The sequence below is a fragment of the Amblyomma maculatum genome, chromosome 1 (assembly GCF_055883805.1).
Source record: "Amblyomma maculatum isolate TAMU_Amacu chromosome 1, ASM5588380v1, whole genome shotgun sequence".
Classification (NCBI taxonomy): domain Eukaryota; kingdom Metazoa; phylum Arthropoda; class Arachnida; order Ixodida; family Ixodidae; genus Amblyomma; species Amblyomma maculatum.
Window position 1 is genome coordinate 198,671,020 of NC_139344.1, and position 25,127 is coordinate 198,696,146.

At 42.8% G+C, this 25,127-nt stretch overlaps 2 protein-coding genes across 3 annotated transcripts in view; one reads left to right on the forward strand and one right to left on the reverse strand.

Moving 5' to 3' along the window:
* Nsun2 (tRNA (cytosine(34)-C(5))-methyltransferase Nsun2) overlaps nt 1–17,953 on the reverse strand; it is an 81,893-nt gene extending 63,940 nt beyond the window's left edge. For both annotated transcript variants that reach the window (XM_084590000.1, XM_084590001.1), the window contains exons 1-3: nt 17,764–17,953; nt 6,569–6,643; nt 2,455–2,549 (exon numbers count right to left, since the gene is read on the reverse strand). In XM_084590000.1, coding sequence (XP_084446126.1) covers nt 2,455–2,549; nt 6,569–6,643; nt 17,764–17,826 — 233 coding nt within the window. In that variant the 5' untranslated portion in view covers nt 17,827–17,953. The remainder of the gene's footprint in view (nt 1–2,454; nt 2,550–6,568; nt 6,644–17,763) is intronic.
* A 997-nt stretch (nt 17,954–18,950) lies between these two features.
* On the forward strand, nt 18,951–23,976 carry LOC146205347 (pre-mRNA-splicing factor SYF2). The gene is made up of 6 exons (XM_084590002.1): nt 18,951–19,270; nt 19,387–19,512; nt 19,606–19,723; nt 19,831–19,921; nt 23,449–23,547; nt 23,746–23,976. The coding sequence occupies exons 1-6, from the start codon at nt 19,187–19,189 to the stop codon at nt 23,909–23,911; spliced, it is 684 nt and encodes a 227-aa protein (XP_084446128.1). The 5' UTR covers nt 18,951–19,186; the 3' UTR covers nt 23,912–23,976.
* Nucleotides 23,977–25,127: the final 1,151 nt, after the last annotated feature.

Here is a 25,127-nt window from a genome sequence, read left to right on the forward strand (position 1 = left end):
CGCTGCCCAGGCTTGTTGTGGCACTTCCTACAAGTTGTTGCATGTGGCCCAGCGTTGCGTCAGTGTGCATTCGCCAAGGTCCGTGTCGGTCAGGATTTGCCGTCGCTGTTTGGGTTCTGATAGCGCAAACGCCGAATCAATTTTATAGGCATTCTCTGCAGGTGGGACGAGCAACAGATCACGGACTTCGCTCTTCATCATTGGTGGCAAACTGCTCATGACATGGTGGTAGATAGTGAGTTCAGCTATGATGTGCCGGGTGGCAAACTGCACGAATCAAAGCTCGGGGTCTGCGGGCCAAAAGGGGGGCAGCTTTAGGTCGATTACAACACAGTAGGCATGTTGGAGTCGCTGTTTGTGTCCGGGTCACCACTGTTGGGACACTAGCGCAGGTCAGGAATGAGTGACTGAGAGCCATGAATCCCAAACCAAGACTGATCTATATTTTTCCTGTTGGTTGCTAGGGCCGTCCGTGCTGCGCCCTCCTGTTTCTTTGAACGCTCCCTTTTTCTCATGGGGAAAGGGAAACCATCGGCGTAGCACGCGCGTGTAGGTTGCTTCCCCGTCACTGCCTAGTAAAATGTTCAGGAAGTCTACTGCCACCAAATTCCGCGTTTCTTGACACACAGAATATCGTAGCTAATATTCTATTCTATAATAAGCGGCTAGAACTTACAGCCAAAATTGGCCTAGTTTTTATGAACAGCAAATTTTTGTGTTGTGTGCAAGTTACACAGCTCCTACGAATAATCGCTTTTGAAAACAAGCTAAGGAAATAGAGATAATAGAATTTAACAAATACAAAGTTCCTCTGAGATCAGCACACTTCTGTTTCGAACAAGACATGGAAAATGCATCCTCTCCCGTGGTAAGTGTGCCTCTCAGAGATTTTAAGTTCCATAAGAAGTTCGTTATACACATTTGGAAATGCTATCGGCTCTTTCCAAGCTTTCCAACACAGTCACGTGCTCTGCACCGACACTCTCACTGCAGACAGGCTGCTTTTGAAACGCTATATAACTACAGCTAGTTGATGCGTTCACGCCCGAAAGCCCCCCCAACTTCCCTGCTGCAGATTATACTTATGTCAAACAGCCAGTGAGCATAGTATTTAAAGACTGCTCAATATTGAAGGAGATTGATTTTTTTCTTGTCTGCCGCTTTCCTCACTTCTGCAGAGTTCTTCGTGTCCGATTTCTTAATCAAAAGTTGTTGCTATTTCATGTCTTAAACCAACTACATCCGTCACATACGTGCGTCAATTGCAAGACTACACGTGCGTACAGCCTTTTGAGCCGGCTGAAATGTTCTGAACGTAAAGCATATTAGAGTTTAAGAAAGCAGTTCACTGCATTGGACACCTAGAATTTTAACTATGTATAAATTTTGTTCTTTACTCTGAATATGTGGAGCCCCATGAATCCTCGTTGATGGTACTTTTGTGCTAAGCGAGAATGCTGCGAGTGAAGCTTCACGATCTCATTTCAACTTCGGAATCCCCACTTCTCAGAAGCATGCCATGCAAACATTTCAGGTCGCGTATAATTCTACACGTTGGATAACACTGTCAAAGCGCACACTGCATAGTGCAGAGCTTTGTACTTGTGCAAACATTTCGAGGTAGAAAGTGTTGACATCAGTATATCCAAAGGCTCATGTGACCATGCAGTCACACTAACGTGAAAACATGCGCGCAGAATATAATATAATCTGTGTTTTATAGTTTTATACCTCATTGGTTGCTGCTCTCAGAAGCTGATTTCATGTTCCTTAGACAAACCATAAGGAGTGAAATATTAAAACTTGCCAATTGCAATTCATGCGGGCGAGGCCAGAAGCGAGAATGTGCTTTTCCTGCGCATGAATGGTGAAAGCAGAAGCGGAGAAGTGGGGGACCCCACCGAAGCGCAGTGGCAGGTAGAAGCAGACCCCATTGGAAAAGCCGTAAGAAGTGTGCACTCCCCTTATGAATGGCTGTGCAAACACACACTTAAAGAAAAAAAATCCCTTCTAACACTTGAAATTGTATTAAAGGGAAAACAAGAAGGCGGCACTGTCTGAGAACACACACACAAAAAAAAAAGCAGATATACACCAATATGAAGCAATCGGTACTACAATAAATGTAATTAGTACGATTTCAACAGCACAATAGCTAAACCACCTGAGGAAAGGCATGTACAAAACAAAAGGAGAAAGGTGCATTCAGACAACCTAAGCCTAGCGCACTCAAAATTTATCACTAACATAGTGCAGGCTAAATTTTTATCGCTATACAGCCAAAGCTGCACTCAAGCCTAATGTTTGCTGACCACAATAATGGCATACTTCAGCAAAAGAACACATCTTTTTCTTGATATTTAGAAATGAGTTTCTTCAAATGGCAGAAATTTTTTCTGGTGTTGCATGGTGCCTGCTAAATGAATCAAGAAAAAAAAAAAGAATGTTGCTTACGGAAGAAATCCTGTAATTCTGAATGCAACAGGCAACCCACGACGAAGTGCTGCCATGAAGTCCTCCCACTCTTCTTCTGGTACAATTTGTTGTGCCTGGTCAAAATGACACATAAATTACTGCTGTAAAGTGGTTGCATTCGCTGGTGTCGCTTGGCAGGAGTGAGGACAGTTAGAATGTAGTGTGAAAAAAGCTGCACAAGAAACTAAATGCATATAGTTGACACTGTTAAGATGGCTTCTGAAACAAAATTCAGCAGTTCATTTTTTCAGCATTAACTGCCAGTTTTGAAACAAGGTTAAACTCCACATGGCGCAACATTAACACACCATCCTTTCATTGATATAAAAAACGTCCAAACGAAATAAAATAAATTTGTAGCCTATCTTATCCCCAACAGTATGAAAAACAAAATGCTTTGTAGAACTGGCATATAAAACTTCAAGAAGGGCTTATGATGATCTGTTCTCTCTGAATTAGTATCAGCTAAGTCATACGTGTGTTTCGAGAAAAATTTATCGCAGAGTGGACAGGACAGAAAGGAGAGAAAACAAAATGAAATGAAATATTCACCAACTAGCCCAACAGTGCTGCACTAGTGAAATTCCTGTGAGGTTTTACCGTGATACCCGTTCACTTTTCGTCTTTGACCTCAACAATGCATTCAGCTGCTTTGGCTATCTATCACTGCAGCTACATAAAGCTGCTCTTGTCCAGCAGTCAGCCACATCTCTAGTAAGTCTTATATGGGAGACCCACAAAATACAAACACAAACAACTCTTCGACAACTCTTTCTTCACACCAAACATGTCCTACTTCCTCCCCCACTGATCTTTTCCATAATGGAAATGCAGTGGGTTAAAGTGCAGCACGTGAAGGAAAAAAAATTCCAAACAAATACCACCTCTTTACGACACATTGTGGCAGTAAATACAGAACGAAAGATAAGATGTTGCTGGTTTAGTTATTTTCCAAGTGTTCAGCAATGAGACCTCTGTAGTGGCATCTGTTATAAGTGAACCCATCTAGTCTCCAACAAGTGGCGGTGTACAGTTAAAAAACATTTGCTGCAAATTTGCACATGCTGCTATGACAATGGCTGAGCGGTCTAATTCATCAGAGCAACTGCTCTGTGCTGGTATTGTTTGATATCAGTTTGGCGTGAAGGAAGTTTCTGCCTGAATATCAATACAGCTAGTTATACTGGGTTTTATGGCACAAAGGCGACGAAGGCTTTGTGCCAAGCACAATAAAATCAAGTTGATACGGCCTCCGAGGGACTAAAAAAATGTTAGACTTATCCGAAAGTTTGAATCATCAAACGGCCTTCAAAAAGAAAAAGAAACTGCCGAGAAAAATTTACACCAAGGAAATTTTATCCAATGAACACCTGGATGATGGCTACCTACATTTGAGATGAAGCAACAACAGTGATTTTTCACGGTCTTGTCAAGTGCTTTATTTTGCGCACACTATCAGGGACGTCAAGGAATTGTTTCAAAATAGTAAAGGCCTCCACAGCCCTTTCCATAGACTGACACAGCACTGGTGCCTTTTCGCAAGCAACCGTTTCTCATTTTGAGGATGCTTCAATATGTAGACGGTGCAGCCAAGGTCATACCTTGGCAGGGCCCCACATCCAAATTAACCGGTGCGAGTGCGGTCAATGGCCGAATTAACAAGTGTGACAACACAGACCTACACGAACGTTTGCTGGGGCTGCACTCCAGTTCCAATGATTCATATTAGTAGGCGTCGAATTAATGAGATTTTACTGTATATATCTAATGGAAACTTGAGCGCCTTATTTAGCATTAGTTTCACCATCAGCTTTAGAGCAGCTTCAAGCTCATGGTTGCGATGGTTATGGCAGTGGCACAGGTAAGATCAGCTTTACAGTGGCCTTTTGGGCTATTTCTCCACCCGATCCCCTAGTTGAAAGAATGCGTCTTTCACACTGCCCCATAAGACCAGTGTCTTCTAAAAATTACAGTTCACTGTTACTGCTCACTACTCTGTTTGGCAGCCTTCAGGGTTCTCATTGCGAGGGACATCGCCCAATGGAATGCTCATTCTCGTCAGGCTGCACAAAAGAGTCTCACACTCATCACAAAAACAAGGGAACACTAAAAGAAAATAATTCACACCACCCATGAGAGCACAACAGATACACATAAGCGAGGTGGCAAAGTGCAGCCAAACCAGCGCATAGGCAGACCTCATACACTGACTTGGACTAGTGTCTTCGCATGTTTGTTCGCAGAAGCGTGGCGCTAATCAAGCCCATTCTTTTGGATGTATTGTCGCATTTCAATACACAGTAGGGAAAATTCTAACAATTAGTAATGATATTGCCGAGCTTTTTAATGCTGCAGCTCACACAGAGGAAATAAAATTGCAATGAAAAGCTAGGCAGAACATTAGAAACTACTTGAAACTGTCAATGTAATCGTGAACATACAACCGAAAGTTCGCGATTGCATAGAGAAAAGGAAAAATCAAGGAACTTGCCAAAGCTGCACTCCTGGCTATAAGGAAGAGGAAGAATTAACTTCACTGCGCTAGGATGGCTATGAGACAAATATTAACAGAGGGCTCCATACTAATTTCAACCACCTGCTCTTGAACATGACCACTCTGGCACTAGATTAATTAATTTTTTAAAGATTCAGCTTTAACTGAAAAAGGTTAGTACTCATGACATACATGGCAAAACCAGCTGGCTTTTCACTGCCCATTATAGTCAACAGTACCAAAAGAACTAGAACCCTGGGCACTATGAGGCGATGGTATTGTTCGATGAGGTACTGTGGTTAAGTTTTGAAGCACTAAACTTCTGTAACCCTAACGAGGCACCGCCAATGCAAAACCATGCCTTAACAGCACAAGAAAGTGCAATGTTCTGGACATCTGCTTGCTTTTATTTTTCAATTTTGACTCCAATCTCTACCCACCTAGGTGGGCAAATTTTGGCGAGTTCATTTCCACTGAGGTGGCAGCAACACACTATATTCCAACCTAATACAACTTTTCTGGTCATGCACAAGGCACTGCCAATGAAATTGCCTTCCTTTAAGGTGAAATTCTTAAATATCTCATACAACGCAGAGAATGCCACTGGAAATAGTGGTACTGAAAGTCATGTGACGGAACAAGTTTCAACCCCTAACCATGAATTTATTTGCTTCCTAGCAGTCCACCTTCTTAAACCACCACCGAGTGCATGCGTGCTTCTCCTCCTGTGCGTGCTACCATGTTTTATTGGTTGAGCAAACTGCCATTTTTCAGTAAGAAACCAGCAGCACCAACATACACAGTAATGCTGTGCACACCACAATGTCCGTGTTTGTTAGTTTCTAATGCACTGTCTACATAGCAAGATGTGCCACATCTTGTGAAAAGGGGCAAATAGTGCCTTTTTTTCCTTTCAGGGAAACCTTGTCCGAATGCAGAAATAAAGGGATTACGTAGCCGCAGAAACCTGTTTACTTAGCAACAACATTTACAATGGTGGTTGAGCAGACTATGCTGTGGCTACTAATCACAGGATCATTTCGACTGACACCTTACCCACACAACTAAACTATCAATACGAAATATAATAAATGAAACACACTACTCAAAAAAAGAAGCAAGTGTAGTTATCCAAACTCTGGAAGTTATGTCATTGCATCTGAGCAGACTATTTACGGATAATGCCAAAATTACATGCTGTAGTACTGCAGGTCCAAAACATTATCTGCACATACATATCACGAGGATGTCTTGAGATTTTCTCTGGATATGTTAAAGCTTAGATTTTATTAGGATAAAACCAGTATTATGTATCGACAACCATGCCATGTAAAAAGAACACAAATGATGCAGCTTTTACATTCAAGTAGCAACTTCTCCTTGACCAAAGTTGAACTATATATTGATCTATATATTGACATAAATGGTTGAAAAAAAAAAAAAAAGAATTCTATGAGTAAACAATGATGTCTGTCCTTGAAGACATGTCAATGCCAGATGTGCGAGCAGTTCTATTCACTGTATAATAATACAAAATGCTATATTTACAAGAGCCTGCCGTTGACGGTAAGTCACTATATGCAGAGAGAAGGTTCCTACCTTGTAGTACTTCTCGAAGGCTTCGTTGCTCCTGTCGATCTCGGTGTACAAAGGAGCCCCACCATTTTCGTTTACCTTTTCAAGAAAAAAACCATTGCTTCACAATGACATTCTACAAAAGTAATCCCTAGGAACCAGACTTTTAGCCACTAAATAAGTGTTTTTTTTTTTGGAGATAAAAATAAGCACCTAAAACCTTATTATATACATTTAATTGCCAACAAGCAGTGTTGATCTCAACAGAAATGCTATTTCATGCATTTTTTTTTTTTTCAAACTATAGCTGTGACAGAAAAACTTAGGTATTTTAAGCCACATGGCTGTTTACATGAAACACAATGACAGAACATTTTGCGTTGTGCAAGAACAGTGAAGCATAAATAAAGCTCTCAAAACCTGGAATGCACAGTGGAACACATTTTCACATCATGAAACTGTCCACAACTGCCAATAAAACCAACTCTCCCTATTATCAAAGGACTAGATGCTGGTGCACTGACCAGTATTATCTAGCGCCAAGTTCGAGACACAACTTACAAGGAAAGAGTGTCACAGAGGAATGGGAAAAGATATGTACTTAATGGTAGACTATAGGTACCCAGATGTTCTTATTAAACACAATCAAATCAGAATTTTCACCTGCAAAGACCAGGTCTACACCTAAACAACAAAAGAGGTGTCACAACAGTATAACTTGCTTTTAGCCTCCTTAAGCATAAAAGAACTATATAAAAATGCCAAATTTGAAGCAGTCTGTCACACCTTCTGCACATGTTGTAGCATGCTTGAATTTGGTCAACAACAGCTTCATTGTGGGCATAACAACACCTCCTGTGCCATTTACTGAGAAATAATGTGTAGAGTTGTCTCTGCACAGATCAGCTAACAGCACAAACTATCTGTGCTTTTTTTGTCCCACAAACATCAAATCCTTTTTTGTTTGTTCGTTTTTAAGTCTGTGCTGTGCAAAATACCATAATCAAGTTTCTGGTAGCCCACCTAGTGGATTCAATATTAGTAGTTTAAGAAAAAGGTTCTTCCATGATGTGAGTTAATGCCCAGTATTTCTAGCTAACACACATACACTTTCTGATCGAGTAAGATGTATAATCTGCACTACTGCAAGAAAATATAATAAAAATATATGCCCTTTCACACAGTTTGTAAGGCTTTCACACCTAGAACAAAAAAAAACATACAGCAAATTACCATGACTGCAAAGTACACATCATTAATGAAAAACATATACGACAGGGATTCGTAGACAAATATAGTTTTTAATGAAGCAACATTTATACAAAGGTGTCTATCCCCACATCTTTGCAAGGATAGAAACTTACCATAAAATTCTACTGACAGTTCAGCACTGCCTGTCAAACAGATGTCTTCAGTGAATTCATAGCAGTGAGCATATAGACGCAGAGACACAAAGTTTTTCCCGGTACAATTTTGCTCTAGAACTGTGCATACAAAATTAGTAAGCATGAATCACCACTTGGTTTTCCAATGCTCAATTAATAATTTATAAATGAAATTTTCTTATTCTGTAGTAGTATTTCAGTTTCAAGTTGCCCAACAGAGGTTCCACCGTCACAAATGAGTACGAGATCATGTGAGGCATACAAAAGCCACAATATAGCCGCTGCTTTATAGTTGTGATTCATGTAAACTCTTACTCTAAGCTGCTTCAGAAGCCTAAATGGTAGCAACTGGACAAAGAGCCATAATAATGCAGTTTTTGTGTCGCTAACGCGATCTTAAACACACTTGTAACGTCACAACCATAGTTCGACAACCTGAAACCAAAGCCAAAACCATGTGGCAGAAGAAATTCAATTATAAATTATTTACTAATTGTAGACGAATTTCATGCAGTGATTCATGCTCAGTAATGTCTTAGGCATAATTCCAAAGCAGCAATACACTAAGAAAAATGTGACGTCTCTACCCTTTAAAGCTTACAGAAGCTCATCTTGAAATTACTGCAAAAATTAGGGAAGCAAGGAAAGATTCCTCATGTGCATATTTCCGAATTCGAAACTGCATTCTCTCAGGAAGCAAGCTTTCTGCTGAAAATAAACACTGAACAGACATATAAAAGCACAGTGCGGCTTTATCAATGCAAATATTTGACCCCAAGATGCTACAAAGTTTTCCACTAAAAATATGAAACTTTCTTGCAGAATAAAAATTGACATGTTTTAAGGTACTGAGCCTTGTCAGGCATTATTACAAGGTGTCTTTTGCCTCAGCTATCCAAGCACAATGTTTGCACGGTTATGTATTTACAGCCACGTCCATAACAGTATGGAACACACTTCAGCAATAAAATTCTCTTCACGTTTTACCTAGTAAAAATTTGGACATACTTTATGTGTATACTCAGAAATGTCGCCTGATGCACTCTCAACCTTTGTATTCGATCTAGAAAATTCACAATAAAAGTTCAAATGCTAAATCGTGCTTGTATTATTTTGAGTACACCTGTACATGAGCACCAATTGTACTCAAATGATTAATGAATAGACAAATGAATGAATGAATGAATGAATGAATGAATGAATGAATGAATGAATGAATGAATGAATGAATGAATGAATGAATGAATGGTGGTGTAATCTTATCGATAATAGCTGCAAGAAAACTCTTGAACACTAAGTTTTCAGGCACTGGCTTTTCTTGGGCAGTGGTAATTCGTTATTACACATATCAAGTGAGTTTGATGTTCCTAGTGGGTGTTTTACTGGCACTTTAGGGCCTCCTGGAAAGGTATTCAAGCGAAGCAATACTGGTGCAAAGCAGTGCACAGTCTCACTGGAGGCTGTAATAACGCATGGCCAGCTCAAAACTTCTTTACAGAAGAGCAGCTGTCCCATGAGAACTGCTGAGATGGCCGTTAGATAAGAAAATAACCGTCACATTGGCTGACTAAACAATAAGTTTAGAGGTTTTGGTCTTCTTTTTTTGGTCTAGTATTGCTTGTTAGTTATAGCAACTTCTAGCCAGCAAACACATACAAAAATCAAACAAAAATTTCAGGGCCCTACGTAGCATTATAACTGGTATTCTTTGCAGTGCCAGTACGCTTTGCCACAGTCCTAACGAGCTAAGCTGCCTCCAAATGAGTCAATATCCAGAGCCACTAATTAGGTGCCAGCTGTCGGCCACTAGGTAGCACTGCTACTGCCACAGAGAGGAGGCAGAAGCTTTAGGACTGAGATATAGTTAGAAAAATATAGTGCAATTAATTATAATGACAATACTGAAGTGATTGAAATCTGGGTGATCTACAGTTAAGGATTCATTTTCAAAAAGCTGATATGCAACACTAACTTCAGACAGTTCAAGGAAATGATCCATACACATGCTGGCTGCATTATTACACAAGCTGACTTCGCTGTATTTTTCAATTAAGAGGAGGGCAGTTGGCAGTAGAGATGAGCAAACCGGCTAACTTTAGTGAGCGGCTCAGAACAGCTCACCTCACTGAAGTGAGCCGGCTCATTTGAACGGCTCACCGGCCCACTAAAGTTTGGTCGCTCAGGAGTGAGCAGTGGTTCTATTGGAGAGAGAGAAAGCCAGCTCTGTCTCTCTCTCTCTCTTGTTCACTGATCCATGCCCGTTCGACCTCCCGAACCGTTCCGTTGCAGCCGGGTGGCTGGGTACGACTTCCGTGCTTCAGTTAGCGATACGACAAAGCAACTGCTCTCCTGCCCTTCCTCGTAAGAGTCGCAACCACTCTCTTGATAGAGCACTGTACCCTCCTTGCCTTCAGCTGTCTTTTCAACTGCTCTTATTAAGGAATGAGTGAACCATAGTTATGTAAAAGTGAGCGGGGGTTCTTTTAGACTTTGGAGAGCCGATTCGCCCTCTCGTTCAGTGAGCCGTACCAAACTTTTCATCAGAGCCAGATCTTGCAAAGCATGGCGCCATACGTTGACCGCCGCTGTTCGAACGATGCATCAAGAATCTCACTGTTGGTGCAAACGTTCAAAGGCATAAATGAAAATATATATAACATGGTTATAAGTAATGCATTTTTGTTTCTTCAAACTATGTTACGCATGAGTAAAATAGGAGGTGGGGGGGGGGGGGGGGGGGAATATTTGGTGGAAGGGGGTGCCTCGAGCCCTCCAGCCTAACCAAGGTCGGCGCCTACACTTACGGGAGTATACTATTAGCAGGTTATTAAGAGTGTTCCGGCACACCAGGCGCATGCCACGTGTTCTGCCATGTACATGACTACTCAAGTTGAAAAGAAGCCCTGTTCTCAACTAGGATGTGGAAATAATTGTCTCCATTCTCTCCCTTCGTGGTGTCTAAAAAATCCCAGCAAACAGCAATATCCATTTTTTTAAATGCAATTCTTTCTCTTTACAAGTCCACTATATTTACTGGAAGTGCACCCATTCCCTAAGAAAAGATTTCACTCATTTGTTATCCTATTGTTTCAAAATTATCTGAACAACATTGACCATCACGCACTACACTCAGAATTATCCCTAGTAAATACTTGATGCCATTATTCTATAGATATAGCCCAAAATCTCATGTGGGCTGACTATTAATAAATACAGATAGTGATAATATAGACAGATATAGATAGTGATTAATGGATTTGAGGTCCCTCCTATCTTTCCGGAGACAGTGAATTCAGTGGGAGCCTGAAGTATAATGTAAATGCATCGTTTTTTTTTAATGCAGTGTGCGCTTTGTAGCTAGAGTCCGCGATAGTCCTTTTTCTCTTTTCTAAATTGTGCTTTTATGGCCTGCCCTCTCTCTCTCTCTCTCTCTTTTTTTTTTTTTTTGCTTTCTCTGATTCGTTTTTCGTATATTCTTATAACCCTTTCATTCAACGTTGCGGAAGTTTTTCGCAAGGCCCACGGCTCTCAGCCCCCAAAGCCCCCCTGCTTCTCCCGTTGTTTCCTTTCTACCTGGCGACAGGTTTCTTTCCCACTCCCCTAACTCAAACATGTTAAACTTTTCCGTTTTCGCCGCCACATACACACGCCGACCATATTTCGTTCCTTGACTCCTTCATTTTGCATCTATTTCAAGCCGTATTGCTTGCCATTCATGCTGTGAGGAGGGGTTTTAATTTTTCAAGGCATCCATTTCCCGTTTAGAGCACACGACGCGCTGCAGTCGGTGCTGTTTGTACATGACTGAATTGGATTTTTTTCTTCTGAGCTGGCTGCGGAAGGGGCTTTGCATTCGACATTCGCCTTGTTGTAATGAAACTTGAGAAAACTACGCATAACAAGCATAGAAAGCAAAGCAAAAGACATACAAAACTGGCGGTGACCACCCAAAGCATAGGGAACCCAAGCTGGAGTTTGCTCCGCGGCGTCAGCGCTCGGTTTCTGGTGGAGCAAAGGGGAACTACAAAGCCTACGTGCAGCCGCGGCCACGCAGTGCATGGCTCTGTGGAGTCTGCACAGCCCGCTCACGCGGGAGCGCGTGCCAGGTGCAGCCGCACGTGCACGCGGAGCAGGAGAATGAGGAAAAGGGAAAAAAAGTTGCGTGCAGACACGCTCAAAGCCGGGGCTCTTTGCCAGTGGGGTTTCTTATTTTTGCTTTTTTTCGGTTTCCTGACTGACTAAGAGGTTGGCTGGAGACGTGTTTTTTTATTGATGCTTTCGAAAGCGAAAAATTATGATTAATTTATCGCCGCGAAAATTGTTTTCAAAGAGCGCTTGTTGGCAGGCTCAGGACATTAAAAAAAAACATGAATGCGAATTCGCTACTCGAATGCAAGCGGCAAGCAACAGGTATATTGAAGGACTTGAGGCGGTACCTCGTTGTGTTAAGCTGTGGGAGAGTAAAGAAGTTCGCACTGCGAAAATAGCTTTCAAAATTATAGACCTTTTTTGAAAGCGCACCATGATTTAATCCTATTGCACCTTACTTCTTGGAAATCGATGAAGATGAAAACTGGGCAAGGAGACCACGCGCAAGCAGACAAGCACTCAGATGCTGCACGGAGCCCACGATGCGGCCGCACATGTAAACCCGGCACTTTTTAAAGGCCAAGTGGGGAGGGGGCTCATTTTTTTGGGGTGGGGTTCCTCTGCTAACAAAAGTTAGCTCTAAACTTTTTTTTGTCAATGCGAAAGCCCTGAAATCTCTGTCCCAGCTGTTCAGTGAAAGGAACAGTGCATTCTTCTCGTGGAGACTCATTGACACGCGTGTACAAAGCGATGAGTGTGGCCATTTACTTGGAGAAGGCCCACTCAACCCTCTTTGATAACTGGCGTATTAGTCAACCCCCCGAGAAAGTCAACGAAACTAAACATTGCCATCTACAATGACCCATTTGCTTCAGCAGGGTGACGACTACAGCTACTAACAGGCTACCGGCGCCGTGTTGCCTGTCTTGGCGCGTTTTTGACGTTTTCCTTACAATGGCACAAAAATAACACTTTACCCTTTGGTTCACGCCAACAGCGGCCAGAGGAAGTCCGCTGCTGGACACTGGAATTCGAAATCAATGACCTATCTACCTTTAACAATGAGGGGTTTCCAACGACCTGGGTCACTGACAAGAAGCCGAGGCATGCCATTTTTGCGCAGTTTCCTCTCTCCCTGAGACGAACAGCGAGGAAATTCCTGACGACTTTCCATGCAGACGGGGAAATCTCTCCATAGAAACTTTTATCTTCTTAATTCCACAGCTACTCTGTGCAATTCCTAGTTCAGTTATCTCCTCTAGCGAGTTCGCAGTTTTGAGCTCCTGAGCTCCTGAACGACTGACGTATAAATGTTTTTTGAGGCCAACTCGGTTTCACAATGGCTGCTGCGGCACCGCCAGTTACAAACAGAGCTGCGAGATATGAGCGGTACTAGATATCTAAAAAAAAAAAAAAGGTCGACAACCATCCCATTACCGTTTCTACACAAGTTTAATGAAAAAGCGCGCCGTCATTTTTTCATTCTAGTTCTTTTTTTTTTCTGCCCCCTTTGTTGGAGCACGACAGCGGGGGAGGAGGAGAGAAACAATCGCGCGCGCAAGCGTAAACACACACTGAAATGCAGCGCGGAGCAGACGACAACATGCTTTTCAACGCAGCGGGAAGCAGATGACGCGGTCGTGCTGTGCGAAGGTTTTGCCAGGGTCTCCATGGAAGGCGCTGAAGCACAGAGCGGCGCAGTGCCCCCTGGCCCAGGTTTTCTCCCCTATACACACAGCATTGCTGCTGCCAAGTCGCTAGCGCAGAGCCTCGACACGGCGGTAAAGCAGCCGACAATGTGTGGAGGATCGTGCAGACGGTCCTTTTTTCTTTTCTTTGTATGCCGGCTCGATCCACCCATGCCTGCCCACTGGAGTTGCTTTCTCGCACTGCTAATAGATGGTGCTGAAGTTGCAGCAAGTAGAAGACCCGACTCTGGCGGAACAGTTCCTGACAGCTTACTTGACGGGAGCGTCTTCAAAAGAACTGCCGCTCACGGTTCCTGACGGCTCTCTAAAAGAGCCGCTACTCAGTGAGCCACCGCTCATTCTCACTCTTTTGAAAGAGCGGCTCAAAAGACAGCCGAAGGTGAGGGGATGTGTGCGACTCTTGTGAGGAAGGGCGGCAGGCATGGTCTCTGAGATCATCCTCTCGCGCATTTCTTCATTTCTTTCGCAAGCACAGGAGGGGGGATCTCTGAGGCCATTGCTTTCTCGCATCGTGAACAGATGGTGCCAAAGTCACACCAAGAAGATCCGACTCCCAAGGACTGTTCGACATGAATCGAGAGCCGGCTCACCAAAAGAACCGCCACTCACTTTTAGTGAGCAGCCGCTCATCTGCTCTTTTGAAAGAGCCACTCAAAAGAACCGGCTCGCTCCTGAGTGACCCATCTCTAGTTGGCAGTGATTGGTACAAGACTTCCTAAAAGCCACTTGGACAAAATAATGGGGCAGGACCCATTTTTTTTGGTACTCAGTTCAAAAAGGACTTGTTTCTTTAGAAAACCTAACGTCTGCAAACACGAACTTCTCAATGGAAATAAAAGATTTGTTTTATAACATTCCTCGTGAAACATGGTTTGCAACCAATAAGTAATAAGTTGAAGAATGTGGTTTTCTGGCTTTTCCTCCTCATATTTTTCAAGTCGTCTTTTTCATTTTTTTCTCTTTAAGTACTTGCTTTGCCCCAGCTAGCTCACTAGAAAACTCTGCTACAGTTAAAGCATACCAGTATCTTGGTAATTTGGACTCATGCCATGCCAAGCGTTTTTTTGCCCATCCCAAATTTAGTTGAAAAAAATTTCACACATTCCCAAGGGACCTTGAAAAATATTTAGAGCCATATCATAATGCAAACAAACTGTAGAGGTGGTCTTTGTGACTATTTGAGACAAATTTTAAAGCTCTGTGTGGATCCCATAATTCACACAATCTTTAAAAATTGTTCCTCACAACAGCTTGAGAATTTGAAATGAAGTATTTTCTGGTAGTCTGCAATCCTTCAATAAACACCGGTAAAGATATCCACCTATTTTAATACATATCAAAAAAAAAGAAAAGGTGTTCACTACAGCCTCTGCCGATTGGACCAAAAATGAAAATGTCATCAAGATGTGAAAATATTCTTGAAAAAAAAAAAAAAAACAATGCGGCATACTTAAGGAGCATTTAGGAGCAGAGAACAGTTGAATTTTTCCTAACCTCTGATAGAGAGATTTGAGGAAACGGCACAACCTCTATGTGGATAAACGATCAAAGGAAACGCATTTAGGGTTCAGAGGAAGGAATTAATCAAAAATGAAGCAATTCATGGTGTTACATGAGATAGCCCACACTTGATGGTATGGTATGGAATGTGGTATGGTGCGGTATGAAATCGGCTATGAGGGACGCCATTAAAGGACCGTATATTCAGAAGGAATATACAGTCAAACCTTGGCAATTAAAACTTGATAGAGAAGTGTGCAAAACATAACTAACCCCTATATACAACCTTCACAGGTTATAAGAAAGCACTGGACTCGGTCGCAACCTCTGCAGTCATGCAGGCACTGCAAAACCAGGGTGCAGATGGGCCACATGTGAAAAACCTGGAAAATATCTACAGTTGCTGCATAGCGACCATAGTATTCCATAAAGAAAGTAACGAAATCCTCATGAGGAACGGTGTTAAGCAAGGAAACAAGATCTCTCCAGGGCTATTCACTGCTTGCTAACAGGATGTATTCAGAGACCTGGATTGGGCACAGCTAGGGATAAGAGTTAATGAGATGGAAAGAAAATTGATAGGTGTATCGTTAAGAGACAGGAAGCGTGCAGAGAGGATCAGAGAACAAACGCGAGTTACTGACATTCAAGTTGAAATCAAGAAGAAATGAGCATGGGTAGAGCACGTACTGTGAAGGCAGAATAACCGGTGGACGTTAAGGATGACAGAGTGGATTCCAAGGGAAGGCAAGTGCCGCAAAGAACAGCGAAAAGCCAAGTGGACGGATGAAATAGAAAGTTTGCAGGGATTAGGAGGAAGTAGCTGGCACAGGACTGGGTAAATTGGAGGGATATCGGAGAATGGGAGAGACCTTTCCCTGTAGTGGGTGCAGTCAGGCTGATTATGATTATGATGAATTCACACTTGAAGGAGGCTGCTGATGTATCTGCATTACGGAGAGTTGAAATTTGGGGTGCTTTTTTATTGCACAATGTTGACAGTACCAGAGTGTCAGTTTTAATAAGTCAAATGTACTAACTAAGCAAGCTTGAAATAATGAGCCTGATGTATACATTATAAATTAGGAAAAAAAAAGTACCTTTTCAAGTCCGTGGGAAGCATTTATTTTTGAGGCTGGGGGATAGGTGTTTGAAGATGAAGTGTTGCCCGTAAAAATTTGACATCAGGTGATGTTTGCTGCTCTATTTAGAGCAGGTAAATTATATTTTTATTAAGGGTAAGAGATTTTTAACACTCACTACTTACGGCCATCACAGGGAAAAATGCTTCGAGGTTCGAGAGAGCAAATATAAGAATGGCAGCTTTATGCACAAGTGTAACTCGGGTGGGGAAGGCAGAGTGGTGTATTAGATACAAAGAAACATACATATTAGAAGTTATACTTATTACCAATATAACTTCCATCTTCTCACCATTAAAGGCAGCTAGGAAGCACCTACTGTCTGAACTGGCCGTAGTAGAAAAAAGTCACCTCTGGAGCTAGAACACAAGCTTTTCAAAGCTGACTCCTACGATCGAGCATGCCGCAGCTGCCATTAAATTACAACTGTGTGCATGTGTGAAACCATTTCGCTACAGGATTCTTGCCAAACTTTTCAACAAGATCTTCCTGGTAGCTAACGCGAGTGCAGGTGTGGATGTTTTCAAAGGACACCGACAATGCAACTTGACTCTGAGCAAAGTTTACAGATGTTACAGTAGGGTGGCCGTAACATTGTACTGCAGTTGACAGTGTTGAAAAAATACTGAACAGTTGTGCCAAAAGTAGTCCCATGCTCGCACACATGCTAAGAGCAATACCGCAGTTCCAGGGGAGAGAGAAAGAGAGTGAGTAATCCAATGAAAGGAAATGGTGTAGAGGTTGGGCGGCGGTAAGGCGACCCTGGGCTGCTACTTTACACTGGGGAAGGGGGAAAGGGGAAGTAAAAACGCTCTGTGATGGCACTTCGTTGCACGGAGCAATTATTCCCCTACCATGGTCACCGCAACCAAAACTGCATTCAAAAAAGGAAGCTGCAGTCTGAAACATTTTTTTTTTTTTTTTTTCACTTCAGTGTAATAAATAGGCGTTTATAGGCATCGACGCAATAAATTAGCCCGCATAGGCAGTGTAAAGGAAGTGCTAAACATTTCATATAGCAGAGAAAAAGTATGCAGTTACCTAAGATCCGGTGTCCAGCGATCACAGGCGAAAACACACAATCCACAAGATACCACAAAACCCTCAAGCAATTATGAATGAGGTACACCAACATAACAACAGTACCAAATTACATTTATCGCTCCATTACCTCTAATCAACCAAGAAACCACATTTTCGACAGCTTGCGTATGGCTATTCAAGCATCTCGGTGTCATTGTTTGACAGCATTACGTCCTGCCAAACCGTTTTCAACAAAGGGCTAGCAACGTATGATCAACAATACATGACAGTGCGCAAGATGACAAATACCACGCGGTAACCCACAAGCGATGCAGCTAGAAACCCCTCACAGAACGACGGAAACAGAGCACCTTTTGCGGTTTTGCAGCTCTCGGTGCCTTCCCTTGCCTCTTCCTTTGCCGTTTTCTACCCATCGCAGCGAGCCTCACTTGAAACCTCGAGGTCAATCACATAGGATACTACACCATGTGCGGGACCGCGGCAGACTACATTCAACGTTGCGCCATGTGCACCGACATATTTGAAGCCATGCATGCAGATTCCAGACGTTCCCTATCTGACTTTTCTGTACCTAGAAAGTACCTAGTTCGTAGTGCAAAACTTGTTTAGTAGGAGCACAGCAGCAGCAGAAGGGCAGCAGGGTAATGAGAGTTAATGCATACGCCATAGAATGAATGCGCTGCGAGCGCTACTGATGTTAAACCCCTTGTGGCCAAGGAGGTTGTCTTGTGGCTTTAGGCACCTTTTTTGTTCCGTTACTGCCGTTAACTCTAGGGCTATTGCAGTAATTTTGTTTCTACTACGTTTTGGCAGACCGCTTGGTTGTGAGAAAGAGAAAAGTGTATTAACATCATGGCAATGCCTTTGAAATGTAAAAGAGGAAGGAACGGCCGCTGGAATAATATCAGGGTTTTTTGCTATGCAGAGACATCCTAGCCATGGTCCTAACAGCACACGGGCGTCGTCTGCAATTTGTCTTTTCGCATCCTCCGATTGCTTTTATCTACAGCGCGTTACGCTCCCGGGTCAACAGTTCAATCCTTCGGCTCAAATTTTCCATAGAAATGGCATTTAGCCGACAGTATTTTATTATGCCAAGCATAGAGTTAATACAAAGACTTGCCAAGTCTGTTTGGGCACTTGCCTGATTCGACCAGAATCGCATCGTCTGCGGCGAGCACTGACGCAGGGGCGTCATCTCGTTTTGTTTGTAGCAACATTGCTATAAAGGAAAGTACGTGAAAGAGTTGTTTTGTAAAAGGCTGCTGCTACCCATCTACGCTTCTACAGCGCGCGTTTGTTTCAACAGAAGTTGCTACGGTTGCTAACTGTGAGCAATCGTACGCGGCGTGTGTATTACTCCGCTAAACAATAAACAAAATTAGTTTTCAACGTTTTACTATACGAAACAAGCTAAAAACATTGAAATTTTTGAGCTTTTAATTTGGTCTGGTTGCTAGCTTTTTACTGAAGTAACCAGAAAAACTTTAGCAGTAGACTAGTTTTTGTCACGGAAGAATGGTGTGTGGCGGTCTGTGCCTTGAGCATGGCGCAAGTTGTCTTGAGTCTTGAGTCACGAGTTGTATGAGGTTCTGATTGTATCCGTTCGCTCAGCTGCACGGTGGGACTGGAAGGAACAGTGGGCTGCGCAGCGCAGGCAGCTGCTGATGCAGACGAGCTCTGCGGAGCGTTCCTCGTCCACCGTAGAACCGTAGTATCAGGTTCTGCAAGTTTTCTGCTTATGTGACGCACAGTTCTCATCTCGCAAATACAATGTCTGAAGGGCAGCCGTCAACGTCTTTGTCAAATAAGCGATCGGAGCAGCTGGAGCGCTTGCGTGCACTTCATATGCGGCGGGTGAGTTATGTGCGTCATAATGTGGCTGTAGTATTCTGTTCTGCAGTGTCGTGCGGCTTTCACAAGTACCCTGCTCCTTACTGTAGAATGCTAACAAGTTGCATTTCGTTTCACAGAATGAAGCAAGAACGCTTAATCATAAGGAAGTAATTGAAGAAGACAAGAAAGCAAAACTGCCAGCTAATTGGGAGAGCAAACAAAAGTGGACCCAGTACAAACAGGTAGAAGAAGAGAAGTACGAGGTAATGGCCTTTTCCATGTTTTAGGGGCGCATCTGCTGAAGAGAAAGTTAAACATGTGATACTTGGAAGCTCATATGCGTGGTTGTTTTTTAGGATGCTGCGAAGCGTGGTGAAGACTACTCTCGAATTAAGCTGCTGAACGTCAGTGCCGATGAAGCAGAACGTTTGGATCGCAAAAAGAAGAGGAAAACCCCAGACGTCGGTTTCTCTGGTACATTTCGTTTCATATTTCTTCATATGAATTTTCCCACGACATTACGAACTACGTAATTCAGCATGCCTCACGGCCAGAGTCTAATTTGTGTAATGTTATTACAGATTATGAGGCGGCAACTGTGCGACAGTATCAACGTCTTGTAAAGCAGATCAAGCCCGACTTCGAGGAGTACGAAAGAAAAAAGGAAGATATGTAAGTCGTTTATGAAAAAGGATAGTTATATTTATTTGTCTTTACTTTTTTGAGCGTTTTGCATTCACTCAATAGGAGCCTTGCCTTTCGTGGCCTTTTGTGCTGTCAGTTATTTTAGCCCTTGCCATAAGGATAGTGCTTCAGAGTGCCATGCCATTGTATGCTAATCTATTCATGAGACTGTTTCGAGCCAATTTTCATAGATGATGTACTGTTTGTTTTGATAAACCAGGTATGGGGAAAACAGTTTGAATCATCGGTTTTCAGGAAAAAGGTTGTGAAGCTAAGTGTTCCAGAAACTTATTTCATAAACTTACCGAGGTAGAGTAATTTGTTGCACTGCTTGAGCCTAAGTATGCCAAGAAGTCATGTAAAGCATGCATGTTTTAGAGCTCTAACTGCAAAAGGGAGGTGTTGCTGTTGCAGCATTTCTTGACCGTTTTCATTTCCGTGCTTTGTAATAAGAACCCTGTTTAGGTGTTCTAGAACATGTGTGCTAAAGACATTATGGAAATGCAATTCTGGTGGGGTTGGTGAGGTAGATGCACTGCTTTGCTGTTACTTTTTCACGCCTGGTCAGTGCAAAAGTACTTTTTGTCCCTTGCAGTTGGAAAACATGTTAAGCTTGATTTAGAGCTCTACAATATGGACTTTTCAAAATCAGAATGGGTGATGTGCCTAGCAGTTTTTACATTCACATTATTTTAATCATCTTCAAGCCTGTTACCATTTTCTCACATTTGTGCTAAAATACTTCACTGTTGGACATATTTAGCTCTCCTATTTGATGCACATTGCATTTACTATTAGTCTAAAGTACTTGAATATCAATGTTGAGTGTAAGCAGTGTGTTGAGTGTAAGCAGTGGCATATTCGAGGAGGATGGCTGTTGTCTACATTTTTAATAAAGATGCAAAAAACTGATTCGTATACCCACTGCAGGGCAAAGGCCTCTCCCATTTTCCTCCAATTAGCCCGGTCCTGTGCTAGCTGCATCAATTTGACCCTTTCGAATTTCTTAATCTCATCCACACACCTAATTTTCTGCCACCCCCTGCTACGCTTACCTTCCCTTAGAATCTAATTGGTTACTCTTACAGACCGTCGGTTATCCTCGCTTCGAACTACATGTCCTGCCCATGCCCATTTCTTCTTAATATCAGCTAGAATGTCAGTAACCTGAGTTATTTCTCTGACCTACTCTGCACGCTTTCTATCTCTTAATGTTACACCTACCATTTTCTGTTCCATGGCCCTCTGCGTTGCTTTCAACTTAAGTAGAACCCTTTTCGTTAACCTCCATGGTACTTACCTATGGGGCTGAAACATGGAGTTTAACAAAAATTGTTCTCCGTAACCTTTAAATGTGGCTTATCAAAATTAAAAAGTAACTTGGTTGTTTTCGAAGAAAAAACTTTTAGTTCCAGGATGAATGTTAAGTGGTGGGCAGTTGCAAATAGCACAACTGATCATCACTAACATCTCGGACTACCATCCTACCCTCTTTACATGGGCAGAGTTAACCACGGTTAGCGTAACTGAGGTTACGCGAAACCGTGGTTAGCCCGTTTACACGGCAGACCAAACCACAGTTACACCCCTAACCGTGGTTATCGCAAACTGAGTTTGGCGACCTCGGTTTGCGTCGTTAACCGAGGTTATGGCGGCATCTGTTGACGGAGACTGCTCGTCGGCACTCGAGTGCGCGAAGCGTACGAGCGTGTCTGCTTCAGCAGTGTACTCGTTTGCCCGTATTGAATATCCGGTGTCTACTGTGCCGCCCGGCGCCTTCGATTACGGCCTACAGCCAAGCGTCTGCGTACTGAAACCCCATCCTGTGTTTGCAGTATCGTTTGTGCGGCTTGGTGCTGAGCGCGGAACGTCAAAAATGTGCGGTCTTAGCTTTATGATGAAAGTGCACAAGTTCGCAAAGATGTTGTTGGTGCATGAACTCATCCTGGTATTTTGTCATATAGTTGCATTTATTGCAAGCCTTTTACTTAATGGCGAGTTCATTAATGACTTAATGAACTAGCCCAACAAGATGTTCTTCTAAACTTCAAGCCATTGTTCTTGCTTTTGGCAATCTGTTTTTTATCAAATGCAGACCTCTCACTCATGCTGAGACATCTAACACTGAAACAAAAAGGCAAAAAGCTACAGTCACAAGACAAACATTCTATCCCATTTGAGTGCTTTGTCAATGCCCATAACTTGAGCATGTGGGCTGCGCACAGGATGGCTTTCATTGGTTATCTCTCTCTGCTCTGGCAGCAGCGCTGCTGGGGTGTATTTTTGTACTTGAGCACATACTGTTTTTCTGGCGAATTGGCTCGCCGGTGGCAGAACTTTGCCTCGGTGCCGCCACTGAACCACCTAGAAAAGCACTCTCTGAGACACGCACCCTCTTTTGCCTTCACCTGGCTTAACTAACATATGTGTAATAATGGAGCATCTTGGCATGCTGCCAAGTTCGCTGGCTGCCGTTCCTGTCAAAACATAAAAAGGCTGGCGGCGCTCATCATTTTATGGCACAAAACCAAGGTCTGTCCTGCGGACAGTGCCTACGCAAATGGCACTAAACTAAGAGAGGAGTTAGGATAAGAAACGACAATACTCTAAAATGGGTTTTAATGGACTGGACGCTGTGCCTGGTCTGCATGTAGCAAGATGCAAACGGGGGGGGGGGGGGGGGGGGTGCTGTGCTGTCTGATGGGAGCTCGTGGAACCCAGTTTAAGAACCCAACTCTGGTGCTAGCACACTAAATGAAAACTGTGTGAAGACAAAAAAAACGCTGTGGCCTCATTTGAGTGCATGAGTTGTAACCACCTGCATGGCATCCCGGGAGCCAACTAGTTTTCTACAGTGCCTTTGGTGATGATCATGATGATCATTGCTTTGCTTTGAACAGTCAGTGGCCATAATTATTGATATCATATTACATAAATAAGCTTATTGGTTTTGCAATTTAGAAAAAAGAAAATTTTCACTTCCTCTGGCAAGCCCACTCTTTGCATAAAAATGACACCCCTTATGATTGGCAAGCTCAACTATATTTTGAGGCATTTGCAAAATATGTCACAAGGATTCGTAGAGCGGACATTAATAGTTTTTTTTGTTTTGATAAACCAACATTTGGACAAGCTGGCTTGTGCTGGCCTCTTGTTGGTGCAGTGAAAAAGAGGCCACTGAAAGATGCCGTCTGCATTTACTCTATTCATGTAGATAATCATCAGCCGAACAATGCCACTGTAGGGCGAAGGCCTCTCCCATATTCCTCCATATAACCCAGCCCTGTGCTAGCTGCATCCACTTGCGAACTTAACCTTATCCGTCCACCTAATTTTCTGCTGTTGAGACATGTGAATTGCAAATTTTATTGTGTGTTTCATACCAGCCAATTTCACGGCAGTCATTCACTGCATGTGTGTGCCTGTAGGTCAACCTACACAAACTGGACTTGCCAAAGTATGCCTGCTCTCTAAAAAATATTGTTTTCTAATGATGCCACCATGCTTCTTTCTAGGGGTGATGCACTGTATCCAACAAGGGATACGATCATCCACGGTCTTCACAAGGACACCAAAGAGGGAATAGACCGTATGGTGGATGACCTCGAGAAACAGTGAGCTATTCTTTCTATTAGTTTGCAACTGTCTTACTTATGATGGATAACAGTGTGGTAGGCTAACACAGTTGAAGGGAAGTGTATGTGTTCATCCATTTCACTGTTAGCCATCATGAACATGTATCAACTTGCCCTGCTTTCTTCACTACTCATGTGACATGCACCAGCTAACAGTGGCATGATGTACCTTTGCAGGATTGATAAGAGGAACAAATACAGCAGGCGACGACGCTTCAATGATGATGAAGACATTGATTACATCAATGAACGCAACATGAAGTTCAACAAGAAGCTGGAGCGGTTTTATGGAAAGTACACTGCAGAAATCAAGCAGAACCTGGAAAGAGGAACTGCTGTATGATACCACAAGAGTTGCTTTCATTTCTTGTACAGAAAATAATAAACTTACCTTGAATGCTTCTTTTACATTTGGCCTTGAAATTGTTGTTGCTTTTAAGTACATGTACAGCCTTTGTCATAAGTGTAGCGCTCATGGGGTCTGCTTCTGAGCGGTGTAGTGGCGCTGAGTTAGCATTAGTGGATATCCTTCCCATTGGACAGGGTAGGACAAAATATCTGCCTTTTGTCAAGAGATTCGGAACATTGGAAATGCATTACACGCCGCACGAAGTGGCTCAGAAGCAGACCCCCTGGACTGTACACTTTTGACAGACTACCTAGTGCTGTGTAACATAATCATTGATGAGTGCTATGCCAAGTGGTTGTTGACAGTAGCTTAGCACACATGCTATTGCAAAATGTAGGAATGATCTGTGCTGGGACAGAGGGTGTAGAGCCACTTTAAAGTTCGGCACCAGCCCCAAGGGCACAAGGTGCGCTGGCAGTCGAGGTGAAGGTTGAGCACTGAATTGTGTATGTGCATGAATTTGGTATTTTAAGCAGACTGAGCAGAAAAATTGGGAGGACGCTTCAGCTTCGCCTAAGAATAGATGCAGTAGTGCCTTCAACATCGCCTTTTCATTCTGTATTCCGAACATGTAAGTCGTGCACACCAGCGAACCTTCGTGGCCTATGTGTTGCGTGCCTGTCTGGCATGAAGAGAGCCTGGATTCAAACCCCAGTGGCGGCAATTTAATGTGAAGCACTAATCGCGAGGTTCAGAGCTTAGCAGAATTGTTTGACGCTTGTATGTCTGCTTGTAGTGCTTTCACACCAAAAAAGACTTCTGGGCAGAGTGGATTTAAGCCAGGAGTTTCTCGTAAGCGAGTACAGAATGTCGTAGCTATCGCCACAGCCGATCACCTAGAGTGCAGCCTGCAACTCATGCATTGCACACTTGTCATCGCCATGAAATTCCATCTGCGTGCAAAAGCTTTTGCACATCTTACTCTGACTACATTAAAATCTTCGATTTTTTTCATGAATTACTTGTGGTTTCTGAAATACCCATTGTAGAAACCTCCTTGCCTTGTTTTGGCTTCATTTGGGTGCTCCTCCAGTTCGCTAGCTTTATTTGTATTTGGGGTATTTGAAATTCCAGCGCGAGGTCATCTGGTTATGACATCATAACCATGTTAAATAATCAGTATTTTTTCTTATTGCCGCAGTATGATGAT

Bases quoted from the DNA above. Each gene is read 5' to 3' on its own strand.
- LOC146205347 (XM_084590002.1), top strand. From the start codon at position 19,187: ATGTCTGAAGGGCAGCCGTCAACGTCTTTGTCAAATAAGCGATCGGAG. The intron at 19,271-19,386 runs GTGAGTTATGTG...TTCGTTTCACAG, and splicing joins GTGCACTTCATATGCGGCGG to AATGAAGCAAGAACGCTTAA. The intron at 19,513-19,605 runs GTAATGGCCTTT...GTTGTTTTTTAG, and splicing joins TAGAAGAAGAGAAGTACGAG to GATGCTGCGAAGCGTGGTGA.